This window comes from Cystoisospora suis, assembly GCF_002600585.1.
Source record: "Cystoisospora suis strain Wien I chromosome Unknown contig_177, whole genome shotgun sequence".
NCBI classification, from domain to species: Eukaryota; Apicomplexa; class Conoidasida; order Eucoccidiorida; family Sarcocystidae; genus Cystoisospora; species Cystoisospora suis.
The window spans coordinates 27,679-40,664 of record NW_027152979.1 but is presented as its reverse complement, the minus strand read 5'-3'; the positions used below and the strand labels follow the sequence as shown (position 1 = coordinate 40,664).

General features: G+C 43.0%; 3 protein-coding genes across 3 annotated transcripts in view; 2 read left to right on the top strand and 1 right to left on the bottom strand.

Moving 5' to 3' along the window:
• CSUI_000430 (zinc c3hc4 type (ring finger) domain-containing protein) overlaps positions 1–1,916 on the top strand; it is a 12,043-nt gene extending 10,127 nt beyond the window's left edge. Inside the window, exons 12-13 of the mRNA XM_068060664.1 lie at positions 31–81; positions 1,274–1,916. Coding sequence (XP_067927365.1) covers positions 31–81; positions 1,274–1,323 — 101 coding nt within the window. The 3' untranslated portion in view covers positions 1,324–1,916. The remainder of the gene's footprint in view (positions 1–30; positions 82–1,273) is intronic.
• Positions 1,917–3,341: 1,425 nt separating this feature from the next.
• CSUI_000429 (uncharacterized protein) lies at positions 3,342–6,666 on the top strand. The gene is made up of 2 exons (XM_068060663.1): positions 3,342–3,714; positions 4,016–6,666. Exon 2 carries the CDS (start codon positions 4,112–4,114, stop codon positions 5,759–5,761), a length of 1,650 nt encoding a protein of 549 aa, XP_067927364.1. The 5' UTR covers positions 3,342–3,714; positions 4,016–4,111; the 3' UTR covers positions 5,762–6,666.
• A 1,558-nt stretch (positions 6,667–8,224) lies between these two features.
• Positions 8,225–12,892, bottom strand: CSUI_000428 (sas10 c-terminal domain-containing protein). The gene is made up of 6 exons (XM_068060662.1): positions 12,649–12,892; positions 11,992–12,244; positions 10,648–11,002; positions 9,932–10,194; positions 9,237–9,352; positions 8,225–8,486 (listed from the first exon to the last, which is right to left on the bottom strand). The coding sequence occupies exons 1-6, from the start codon at positions 12,670–12,672 to the stop codon at positions 8,385–8,387; spliced, it is 1,113 nt and encodes a 370-aa protein (XP_067927363.1). The 5' UTR covers positions 12,673–12,892; the 3' UTR covers positions 8,225–8,384.
• Between the last annotated feature and the right edge of the window lie 94 nt (positions 12,893–12,986).

Sequence of the window (12,986 nt, the reverse complement as noted above, 5' to 3'; positions counted from 1 at the left end):
TTTCTTTCTCCTTCTCTCTCTCTGCTGTAGCGTGTCTGGAGAAGAATGTAAAAACTCGCAACCGAAAGTGTCCGCACTGCAGTAAGAAAAAGAAAGACATCCACACTCTCTCTCTCTTTCTCTCCTTATTCCTATCTTTCATAGGATACATCTCTCTCTCTCGTTCTCTTTCTTCTCTCTTTCCTTCTTGTCTACTGTCGTTCCCTACACATTCTCTTTCTTGCCCTTATTTCTGTGTCTATCTCTTTGTCTATGTGTCTCTATATAGGTGGATAGGTGGTAGATCTCTTTCTATGAATCTGAAGTGTAGCAGAGAGTAGTAGTAGTAGTACTGCAGTAAGGTGCATGAGAGTATGGACCTATCTCCACAGAGACTTTGAGTGTTTCATATCTTCCTTATCATTCTTTATCTCTTTCTTTCTCTTTTTCTCTTCTTTTCTTCCCATCTGTTCTCTTCAGCAACAGCATGCATGCGTCCGTGATACTTATCGCTTCTCTCCTTGGTCGTATCAATCTATCTTTTTGTATACAGCTATCTATTTGTCGACCCCTTTCTCTATCTACCTGCGTATCTTTCTTCCTCTCTCTCTGTTTCTCTTCTTCTTCTGTTCATTCTACATTTAGACAGAGAGATCTACCTTCACGTGAAGACCTGCATACACTCCATACCCAAAGAGAGACATAGATATAGAGCAAGAAACATGTATATATCGATACAGACAGACGGATCGGTAGATAGTTCTCTAGACAACATATGGAATCTATGGAAGAGTTCCGTGGATGTCGTAGAATGATCAAGGCTATCAACCCGCACTGCCGAGAAGAGATTTTGTCTCAGGATTTTTCTTTTCTCTTCTGTCCCTCTTCCTGCCGTTCAGACGGGTGATAGGGCCAAGTTTTTTTCTCTGTGAACTTTCACTACTAGGGAGGAGGGAGAAAGATTTAGTGGGGGTCATTTCCAGCTCTATCTCGTGTGTCTATAGAAGCAATGCATGCAGTCGTTGTCTTCATTGGCCTCGTCAGATTGTACGCAAGGCTTTAGCTAGGAGAATTCTATCTACCTCCTCTGCTCCTTTCTCTCGGCTTGTATTTGATACATCACACCAGTTGCTTCTTCTGCCTATGCGTCGGATCTTTCTTTAGATAGACAGATAGATGACCTACGTATCACCTGCATATATTTGTACCTAAGAGATATACGTAGATGTATGTATATGTATGTATGCATAGATATGTGTGTATGTGCGTCTTCTGGGGTGATGTGTGCTTACAGAGGCTCCTTTTGATCAGAAAGATATTAGAAAAGTCTACCTAGATAACTAGAGAGAGAGACATACACAGCCCTTCACCTACAAGAAGAAGAAAGAGACAGGAGTTGAAGAAGAAGAAGAAGATGTCTTTGTCTGCGTTTGGGGGCATATCAGCCTTACGAAGAGCCTTTCTCTTGGGCTTCTCTCAAGAGGTGTCTGTACACCTCAAACATCTTCTTCTTTCTCTCTAGGCTCAAAACCCAAAGTGTGGCTGATAGAAGAGGTCATTCTAAATTCAGAGAGAAAAAACACTGAGGCTTCTCTTCTTTCTCTTAGTGAAGGAGAGGAGGAGAAAAAGAAAAGAAAGAAAGGGAGACAGATAGAAAGATAGATCGATAGAGGTCTTCTCACCTCCATTCCTTTTTCTCTCTCTGTGCGTAGAAAGAAGAAGAGATGAAGCGACGGAGGGGGTGGTCGTGAAATTCGCTTTCCTATCCCCCCCCCCTCTTGAGTTAGTTTATGCATGTATGCCTTACATGAAGTGGAGAAGGTCGACCACTGTGTGTGACTTCTTATTCGCGTCTCTCCTCTGTGGGGGATATCGACAGAAAAGGAACCGCTACCACTACTACTACTACATATTAAGTCCCATGAAGATCATACATACTCACCTGCATATATACATATATGTATATATATATATATGCACTTCGTTCGAGCCTTTACTATTAGGAACGCTTCTTACTCTCTCTCTCTCTGTTCATATAGACAAAACTGCAAGTCTGGCTCCTGGGTGCATATAGAGGCACCATCTCAGAGGAAAAAAGAGATTTGATAGATAGATAGATTAAAGATAGATAGATAGATTAAAGATAGATAGATCTATTTTCGGAGAGCTCGGAGGCCGATTTTCGAAGAGTGCGCGTAGAGCGGAATAGATGATGAAAGACAAGAAGAGTTGAGTGAGGGTACGAGTGTTCTTCTAACTCATACTACGGGGGCTTCTTTTCTTAGCTTGAGAAGAGATAGGAAATTCCGTCAAAAGGGAGATGACGTCAGTGCAGCTGGTCTCCAAGTTAATCGCCTCTTTCCTACTCACTCAGACTCTCTTTTTAATAGGCCATAAGAACCAAAGGATCAGATAGATGGATGATACTTAGAAGAATCTTCTTCGCTTCATTGCAGTCGATTCTGTCCTTCCTAACGCACCGGCTCAGTGTACATACACCTCACCCCCCCTCCTGCCGAAGCTTCTCAGGACAAGATCAGTTCTTTGCGGGGTTCGTCCAACATCGGAGTAAGAGCTCACCTATGTCTTACTATTGATTGAAAGAGCCGTCTAATGAATGAGAAACAGAAGTAAGAAAGAAAGGTTCTCTTTACCTAATTCAATCGAGGATACGATCATCCGGGCTGTTTAGACCTAGACTGATAAGAGTAGCTGAGAAGGCGCCTAGCATTCTAGGTAAAAGTGAAGGTTTGATGGTTCTTTCTTCATTCTAACTCTCTTACCCATCTCTTTAAGAACTTCCGCCAATGTATGAAGAAAGATAATGATTCTCTTGTCTTGAGAAGAATCTCTGACCTCCTTCAGTGCGACTCAACTCCCACCCTTAAGACATCCGCTGCTGGACTACGATCAGACTCATCACCCTCTCTTTCAAACTTTCGCTTCTCACAAGAAGTAGGCACTTCGAGGCAAAGTCAAGAAAAAGTACCTTTCCTAAGCTACTTACTTCTCCAGAAAAGGACATCCATGTGCTGCTAACTTGTTCTACACACGTAACTCTCTCCGACCGTTTTCTTTCTATCTCCTTCACAGCCGGTCGAGTCATGGTCGCTCTCTCGCGAAACTGTGAAGCCCCCTCAATCACGCATGAGCTAAAGAGGATCTAGAGACATTTCTCTTAGAGAAAAAAAGCGTATGTATCTTGCATTCTTCAATGGTCCAAACTACCTACCGACGGTGTCATCCAGCTTCTCTCTCTCCCTCTTTGACCAGCCTAGATTTCTTCGAGTCAGAAAAGAAGAGAAATAACCGAACGAAGGAAGAAAGCTTAAAGATAAGAAACGAGGAAACCCCCCCCGATAGAAGAGATCAGAACGCTCGGTGTTGTTTTGGCGATGAGCTGGAAGAAGAGCTGTTCTGTTCAAAAAGCCGGTTGATGTTTTGCCCGAGCTAGGAGGGAAATCTACCTCCCTCCCTCCTTCCTTTTCTTATCAACAATCTAACAGCAGACGTGATCGCCCTCGCCTCACTCTCCCGTCCATAAGAAACCTCATTTTGATCTTCCCGTCTTTCACGCGCAAACCCGTTCGTACCATCATCCATTATCCAAGGGCGCTCCTTCGCCTTTGACGCTATCACAGGTGTATCACCGTTCGTTCTTGTTTCTTTCCTGTAGTCAGTCTTTCTTCTTTCTTGCAGAAAGGGGTGATTAGACGGAAGAAAAAGAAGAGACAGGTGGGTGATGCTCTTCTTTTTCTTCTTCTTGGTCTTCTTTTTCTCTTCTTCTAACTTGAAAGAAGGAAGACAGTCAGTGATTGGCCAAGTTAACGTGCACCTCTCAGTGTCATGATCATCTGTTTCTCTACGTACAGTTTTCTTCTTTTCTTCAGATATTCGAGGGTCTTCTTCTCTTAACTCTCTTATTCTCCTTTCTCATTGTCACTGACACTGGTCTTTCTCTCATATCTGATCACTTCTGCTGTTGTTTGTCTGTCTGTGTGTGTGGATTCTTTCTCTCATTTTTCTTTCTTCTCAGGTTTCGCAGTCTCACTTTCTCTCTCTCAGGTTTTCTTTCTTAAGGGAGTACTCTCACTTCACGAACTTCTTGGATTTTGATCTATCCGACATCAGGATGACGGAAGACCATCGACCTTTCACCCCTCAGAGTCGATTCACCTTTCCTCTTGAAGGAGGAAAGAAGAAGAGAATCTCTTCTCTTGTTTCATCTGTTGCTTTGTTCCTCATCCTTTCATTCCTTTCCTTAGACTCGCCTGCGACTGTCGTAGTAGTAGCTGCGCCTCAAGAGAAGAAAGCAAATAGTGCTTCTGACACGAGGAATCAAAAAGAGGGGAGCGGTCCCCTAACTACAGAAGAAGAAGAAGAAGACTCGAGTGTTCTGTTAGCTGTGGTTCCTAACAATGCGCACATCCCGTATGCGAAAGAGCTCCTTGACGGTCCATCTCTCGAGGAATGCGATGAGTCTCATCTTAGCAAAGAAGGAAATAACTCCAACAGCATTGCTGTGAAGTTCTCAGGAACCCTGACATGGAATGAAGGGTCGGAGTCATCCATTCCCGATCATCTTCCTCATCCGACCTATCTGAGTATCGAGGTTCAAGATGCGACAAATGAAGAGACGTCTTCTCGGCCTATTTTGTTTGTGCATTTCCGTCAAGTTCAGAGGAATGAATATAAGAAGAAAGGTGATTCTTTATCCTATGCTTTCTGCGCGAGACTTCCAAAGAACCGCAAAATTAAAAACTATGGATTGCATGCCCGTCTAAATCTCGGAACACCTCCAACAGAAGACTCCATGATGCGATCGGGAGATTATATCGGCCTAACTGAAGTCGAGTCAGGCATCGATACCTATGAAAACATTCGCATTCGGCTCTTCAAATTCACACAAGAAATCCCAGACGATGACGACGACGATGACGATGACGATGACGACGACGACGATGATATAGATCAAGAGAACAGAGGAAAGGAAGGAAGAAAAGACAACGAGGAAGATAAGAAGAAGAGAAGTCGGTCTCGCTCCGGTCAGACAGGATCAAGAAATGAGAAGAAGAAACAGAGCACTACTTCCTCATCATCTTCATCGGGAAGTGCTCGACAGACCCAAACGTTGTCATCCGATTCTCGAAAGAAATCCATGAAGAAATCGAAACATGAAGCTGCCTGTAACTTTTCGAGCGTGAAGGAAGAAGGGTATATCGGTGTAGCTACCGAAGTTGAAATAGATTTCCCATCTACCTTAGATCTCAAAACTTTAGCTAAGCCGACCTATCTCACAGTCCGTATGGATGATATAACAACAGACGAAGATGAGCCGCAAGCTGTAGCGATCTTTACCTCGGATATCACCCAGTGGTACGACAGTGAAGAAGCTCCGATGACGGCTCTCCTCTGTGCGAAACTGCCTGATCACGGCGAAAGTATCATGTATCGAATTGTCTCTCTTCTTAATGTCGGATGGGATGGCTATGCAAAAGAAAGTCAAGAGGAGGAAGAGAAGAAAGATACTAATAATGCCGAAAAGAAACCACAACAAGAAAGCGAAAAGAAGGGAGTGACGGAAGACTCAATGAAAGAGAAAAAAGAGGCCAAGAAAATTACCCAGGAAGAAGAAGAGGAAGAAGAGATAGTGCAAACGTTAAGAGAAGGTGACTTTGTTGGGACAGATATGATCGTCGTCGTTCCAGAGAAGTTTGACTATTCTGTTCATTCCTCTCTTGAACCCTACAGCAGTGCCACGCCTGTCCCACCTGCCGCATAAGACAAAAAAGAAAGAGATATTCTCAAGTGGAGAAAGAAAAGAAAGAGAAAGTGCGTTGTAGGGATCATCATGATAGACTCCAAGTGCCCTCTCCTAGATACTTTGTACAGAGGTAGATAGATACATAGATAGATACATCATACCTAGGTAGATAGATACACAGAGATAGACAGATAAAGAGATAGAGAGATAGGCAGGTAGGCAGGTGGGGAAAGACACTAAGAATCTTCAGTAGACAAATTCGCTTGGCCTGTGTGTGGCTGGAGAGGCGATTCTCTTGCCATACTTTTCTACAGGTATATGCATGTATATATATATGTATGTATCTCTGTGTATATATCGTATATATCTCTCTATATAGCTGTGTATATGTACGTACAAGTATGTTGTGATGGTGAATGCGCGACCATGGTGTCTATACATCCTAGATCTATGTATAGCTCTTCTTTCTTGTATGAACATAGGTCTATGGATGGAGGTTGATATAAAACAAACAGGCCTGAATCTCCCCGTGGACTTTCATTGACTCTCGGATCCTTGGGGAAGTGCCTCGGATGTATGGAAGAGAGAAAAGAAAGGGCTTCTTTCTTTCCTTTTCATTCGTGAAACAGCGGGCGAATGTATGAGATAGGTGGCCAGTGAAGACAAGGAGGCGGTAATAGTAGTAGTAGTGGGAGTGCTTCATGTGAAAGTGGGTGCATGCATGAACTGAGTTATTCATGCGGTGTGTATGTACATCAAGGATTACACAGGTTCAGGTGTATAGTCACCTCTAGAAGGTAGTTTCTTCTCGCTTGAAAACCTTTCAAGCACAACTCCTTTTCTTTTCTTCATAAACATGTGAAACGTTCACCCTTACGTGAAAAGTATCATAAAGACCGCTACTTACTTTAACAAGAGGTGTTCTTTGCCATGAGCTTCTTTGCTTCAATCAGACCCTCTCTCTCTATTCACAAAGGGTACTCGAGTTTCTCTCCTATCATCTGTCGTCCATTCAAGCCTGTATACATATCTCTCGACTTCTCTCCCTCCTATATATGCACCCATCCATCTCTATCTCTCTCTGTGCCTACACCTATCTATCTACCCTAAACCTTGTCATACAGAGGAGAGCCTCACGAGGTGTATGCCCTGGAGGTATTCACCTTTTCAACTCCTCTCTATTTCGGTCTCTCTACCGTCTTCACGTTCTTCCTACGTGCTGCGGGGGGTTTGAAACAACTAACTAGTAAGATGAGAAAGAAACAAAGCCATTCACTTCGAAAGGAGGTCCCCATTGTTCCTCTGAGATCTAGGAAGGCATGAGCACGGTGAGATTTCCTAGCCGATCAAGAAAGCAACTTCTTTTCTTCTTTACATGCACTTTTTCGTACATTCGGGGTGATCGGTACTACTCCTTCGTGGAGGGTCGTCCGAAGGTTCTTCCTTTTCTGATGCTTCGTAACACCTTTCTCCTTCCTGATCTTCTTTCTTAAGCGATAAGAACGAAGGCTTCCAGGAAAGAGAGAGAGAAAGGCGACCCATACTCCTCCTCACGTACAGACATAGATACATCGCTTTTCTGTGATGATCACGAGTATCTCTCTATCTTTACGTATGTCCATTCTATCGGGACGGATGATATAAACTCTTCTTCTATTGCTGGTCCTCTCGCTGCTCTATTCTGCAATCGACTAGAGAAGGGAGAGAGACTCCTTAAAGAGACGCCGGGAAAGTCCAAAACTTCCTAAGTCTTTCTATCTGTACACAGTTGTCTACAACCCCTTTATCAACAGAAGGAAGGAAAGAAAAAGCTTCTTCGCCTCTCCCTTACCTCCCTCCGCCACTCTTCATAGCACAGCCTGATACATGTATATATATATATAGGCCTAACCGCTGTATGCATATGAAGACATCCGGGCGAGAGGGAAGAAATATTTATATCTATCTATCTGTCTTTGATCTATCTATTATCTCTATCTGTCTACACGTATCTATTCATACCTGTCTCTCTTGAGTCTGTCTTCAATGTATGTATGTACCTATCTATCTGTATCGACCTATCTATGAAGACGTATACAAGCTATCTATGTAATAGATATGTGACTAGCCGTAGAGTCTCCTGCTACCTTCTTCTAGTGCTTCCTGAGCAAAGAAAAGCATTAGACTTCCTTCCACGCTCCTCGAAAGAGAGGACGTTATCAATCCTCTATTCTCTATCATCTCCTGCCTTCCCTCCTTCTCCTCTTCTCTGCCGTGAAAGCGAGTTGCTAGCTAGCTAGCTAGCTATCTAGCCAGTAGGCAGTGACCTATCCCTTCTTCCTTTGCTCCTTCTCGTATCTCCACTTTCTCTATTTCATTCAGTCAAGTCTCGTTGGGCATCTGTGAGGTTTTTCTTCTTTCCAAGAAAGAATGAAAAGAAGACACAAGGAAAAGTCAACAAAGAAGAAAAACGAGGGCGGAGCGAATCCCACCTTCTTCCTCCTCACAACTTTCCTCTTCTTTCTCTTCTTCTTTGACACCAACAAGAAAAAGATTCTATGAGATAAACAAACGGTCGATAGAAAAGAACAAAAAGAAAGAGTGAGACAGAAAGAAAGCAAGGGGGCAGATGAATAGTTGAGAACGAAGAAGAGGATGATGATTAAGAAGAGAGATTTCGAGACTTCTTCAGGTTGGCTCGTATTCCGCTCTCTTCTCCCATGTATGAATCTCCTTCTACCTCTCTCTCGCCTCCTCTTATTGTCTGCAAGAAAAGAAAGAAAGATAAAGAAACAGTCCAGATATGAAGCGAGAAAGAGAGAGAGATTTACTTTAAAGAGCTACCCACGAACACCACAAGCGATCCACACCAGACAGAACTCGAGAAGACAAGAGGCTCCATTCAAAAAAGTGAGAAGAAGAAGAAGTCTGTCTATGGCTGTATGAGAGAGTGTGAGCTGTAGTGATGCGGCAGATGTAGTTGTATCAAAATGCCCTCATACAAAGGCATCTATACAAAAAGAAAAAGAAGAAGTGCTTTCGACTGATAAAGAAAAAGAAGAGATGAGGAATGAATGAATCGATGAAGAGGAAGGTCTTGCAATTGCCTCAGAGACTGCCTCTAGACGACTACTGACAGGAACACGACGGCAGCTCTACATGCAGAAAATGATGGATGGAGACATACATACATATACATACATACATATTCATACGTACATATATACACGTAGATGGGAGCTATCCTGCCATCTCTCGTAGAGAAGCACATGTTTTCTTCTTTCACTTACTTCATACCCCAGTATAGAAGAGACAGAGAGAGAAAGAGACTTACGCACACCACCCACATACAGCTGTATTATCTATCACGTACAGAAACGTCTACACGAAGCTACATATAGAGTGAGACACATAGAGATCGAGAGGGGCAGAAGTGTGGGTATGTCCGTTTGAATGATGGATATGTCAGGGAGGAGAAGAAGAAGAAGAGTGCTTGTTTAGTCACGTTCCTCACCTTAAGTTTTCTCATCTTTGCTTCGTATTTCCTTCTGTTATGCACACGCGCATTTCCTTCCACCTTCTTGCGCTTTCTTGTCAATCCCTTATTCTTCAGGATCTGTCTCGTTGTCGCTGTGAACAAGAAGAGACGACAACACAAAGAAGAAAAACGGATAGAACGGAGGAAAGCAGAGAAAGTGGAGGTACCTTCTTTTGAGAAGGAAGAAAGAAAAGTGACGAATAAAGGATAAATGCCTATCATTCACATACCTCTGTACAGAGATCAAGAAAGTGATATGTAGCTATACATATAAATATCTAGCCACGAATATATATGTATATATGCGTATATATATATAGGGATATATAGACACATGGATGTAGCGAGAGATAGATAGTCCAGCCTAGATGGTGTGTACCTATGACTGTATTCCTAAGAGAGCTATCAATATCTACTACGGCTCGCTACTCCGTTGAAAGAAGTCAGACGTAACTTATGAAAGACAAAGAGAAGGATCAGTAGAAGAAAAGATCCACTTTTTCCTCTTCTTTCCTGCCTGACTGCTTCTCTCTTTTTCTCTTTCCTGTATCCTCGTCAAGCCGGAGTCATCTATCTATCTCTCCATCTACATTGATATGTCTCCTCCATGCGGCTACAATAATATGTCTACATGCGCCTATGTGCGAGATGGCTCATGGGACTCTCCCTACCTCTCTGGCCTTCGACTTCTTCAGGGACGCTTGGAACGAACGCTTTCGCTCTTTCTTCGATTTGCTTTTTCTTCGCTATCTTTCGGGATTTCTGTGTCTGGAGCAATTCATCGAAAGCTTCTAGATCTTCCGCAGACGGCTCAGCCAAATCATCTCTCTCGTCCGTTCTGTTATTCTTATTCTTTCTCTTCTTCCCCGAAGATAAGCCGAGGGAATCTGGACCCAGCATGTCATCATAGTCAGCATCTGAGTCTTCTTCTTTTCTGAAGGAAGAAAAGACAAAGAAGAAAGACGACGAAAAAGAACAAAGAGGTAAAGATGAAAGAAAGTGCCAAGAGAGACCCTGCTTTCTTAGAAACTCCAACGTACTTCATAGAAAGGAGGAGGAGAAGATTAAATAAAATACAAGAAGTAAAAAGACAATCCACCCCTGTTACGAAGACACCTAGTAGATACATATAGACCTTCATACATAGAGCTACGTGTACGACTGAAAATATATACATACAGATATGTAGCTACATAAATGAATATGTATGTATGTATGTCTATGTATGTACATGTATGTATGTTTGTATGTACGTATGTATGTATATAGATATATATATACATATGTCTATGTATGTACATATATGTATGTTTGTATATATATATATATGTCTATGTCTGCATATGTATGTGTCTCTCTCCATGGTGATATTTGGGGGTTTTCTTACCTTTTCTTTTGATGTGCTTTTCGTGTCTCTTCATTCTTTTTCTTGTGTTGGAGTTGAGACAGAAGGAGATTCTGCTGTCTAGAGAAGATAGCTCGATCCGTCTGTAGAGCTTCATCGACTTTCTTAGCTGTCTCCGCAGCTTGTCTAGCAGCGTTCAGATACATTCCCAGAGCATTCGACGAACGGCCACCTCCACCTGCCTGTCGACCTCTCCCCCCTATAGAAATATCTTCTTCCCCACCCTCGTCGTCATACACCCCCAGAGCTGTATCGGTAAAGGCCGTAAGCTCTGATAAAGTCGTCCCTACAGTCATGCGGCGTTGCTCCTCTTCGAGCTTACGCGCTAGCTGACGCTCTAAGAGAAGAAAAAGAAGAGATGGAGAGGAGGGGAATGATGGAGAGAAAGAAAGATAGGTAGGAAAAGAAAAAGGAAAACAGGCCACGAAAAATACAAGAAAGAGAAAGAGGGAGAGAGAAGAAATGAAGAAGAAATGCGGAAGGAAACTAGCTTTATCAGAGGACTGAAGAAGAGAAGAAGGAGACATATCGATATTTGTATATGATAGAAGCACCTCCATAGGCGCAGGTAGCTATATAGATATCTAGGTGTATCTATATCGGCCAGTGGATTGTCCAGCAGCAGCTCTCTAGAGGCTCAGCCACATCTCGAGAGACAAGCGAGAAAGGGAAAGAAGACGAAGAAAAGCAAGTCATAGCCTCTCGCTTCCCTCTCTCCACACCCCTCAGAGCTACTGGAGATGATAGTAAGTCAGTCCCTCTAGCAGAAATACATAGCTGGAAAAGATCTCAATAGGGCGAAACAAAACAAAGGACAAGATAGATAGATAGATAGATTAAAGATAGATAGATAGATCGATTATAGATAGGTAGATTAAATAAAGATAACAGCTGGTGCGAGATAGAGGGTATAAGATCGATGGAGAGGTGTGTAGGTGTGAGGGGGTGAGAAGAGACTGTCGTGGGGTGCCTACGACATGTGTTGTCTCCGTGTAGAAGATAGATCTCAGTCAGTCATGGTGGACAACGAACTCTAGAGAAAGAAGAGAAACAGAAAGAGAAGAACTACATAGACAGAAATAGAAAAGAATGAAGGAAGGAGACGTGCGATGAAGAAGCCCGCCCGACCATCTCGTCCCTCCCACCTAACAGAAAGAAATACTAGAAAAAGCGAAAGAAGCAGAAGAGAAGAAACAGGAGAGAAAGAAGCAGAAGAACAAAGAGGAGAACAAGAAGAAGAAGAAGCGAGATATGATCTGTTGGGTACACCCACCCACACACATATGTATATCGGGGTATTCTTCTCCTCGAGAGGCCGTGTTTTACCTTTCCTATCTTTCTTAGATGAAGACAATCGAAGCATATTTTCTTCTTCAAAGGCTTCCCGGGCTTTTTGTTTCTTCGCAATTGACGCAGCCATTCCTAGCTTGGAGTGATGAGACTGGAGCCACCTCTCCACACCCATCTCTTCTGGGGCGTCTCCTATCTCTTCACGCACAGCTCGAACTAATTCACTTCGCTTAAGACGCTCTGCCGCCCGCCGTAGCTCTCTCTCTGCTTTCTCTTTCACACCTCGGACCTGGAAAGAAGGCAAAAAGAAGAGGAAAAAAGATACAGAGAGAGACATAGAGAGAGATACAGAGAGACGGACAGAGATGGGTAGAGAGGGGGAGATAGAGAGAGATTATATATATATATATATAAGACAGAGAGATAGAGAGAGGGAGCTAGAAAGATAGAGAGAGAGAGGGAGAGATGGGTAGACAGAGATAGAGATAAATACAAAAAGATAGAAATATATACACAGAGAGGAGGGGAAGTCGACAGAGACAGAGAGAAACGAAAGACGGAGAGAGAGAAATAGACAGAGATGTAGAGAGAAGGACAGAGGAGAATAGAGAGAAAGACAGAAGGAGAGAAAGATAGAGAAGAAGAGACAGAGAGGGGTCGAGGAGAGATGCCTGTTTCTGACTCGAGTCTTACCTGTTCATTTCCTGGGTAGTCCATAGCAACTAATTTAGGAGGTCTATACACCTGAGAATGCTCTTCACCTTCCTCAAGCTTGGCTTTCTTCTTCCTCTTCTTTGACACTCTGAGATCTTCATCGAGACCGTCACTTTCTTCTTCTTCTTCATCTTCTTCGTCGTCTTCGCGTTCATCTCCAACAGCAAGGAGTTGTTCTGGCCTCGGTCGTGTAGATGTGGATCTCTCCTGATCTTCTTCTAAAAAAAATGACACGCCATACACCACATACATATATATACATACATACATATATACATGCATATCCATACATACATATATACATACATATCCATACA

Coding starts and splice junctions, on each gene's coding strand:
- CSUI_000429 (XM_068060663.1), top strand. CDS start 4,112: ATGACGGAAGACCATCGACCTTTCACCCCTCAGAGTCGATTCACCTTT.
- CSUI_000428 (XM_068060662.1), bottom strand. CDS start 12,672: ATGGACTACCCAGGAAATGAACAG. Junction 12,245..12,648: donor ACTACCCAGGAAATGAACAG/GTAAGACTCGAG, acceptor CCTTCTTTCCAG/GTCCGAGGTGTGAAAGAGAA. Junction 10,195..10,647: donor AAAGCACATCAAAAGAAAAG/GTAAGAAAACCC, acceptor TTCTTCCTTCAG/AAAAGAAGAAGACTCAGATG.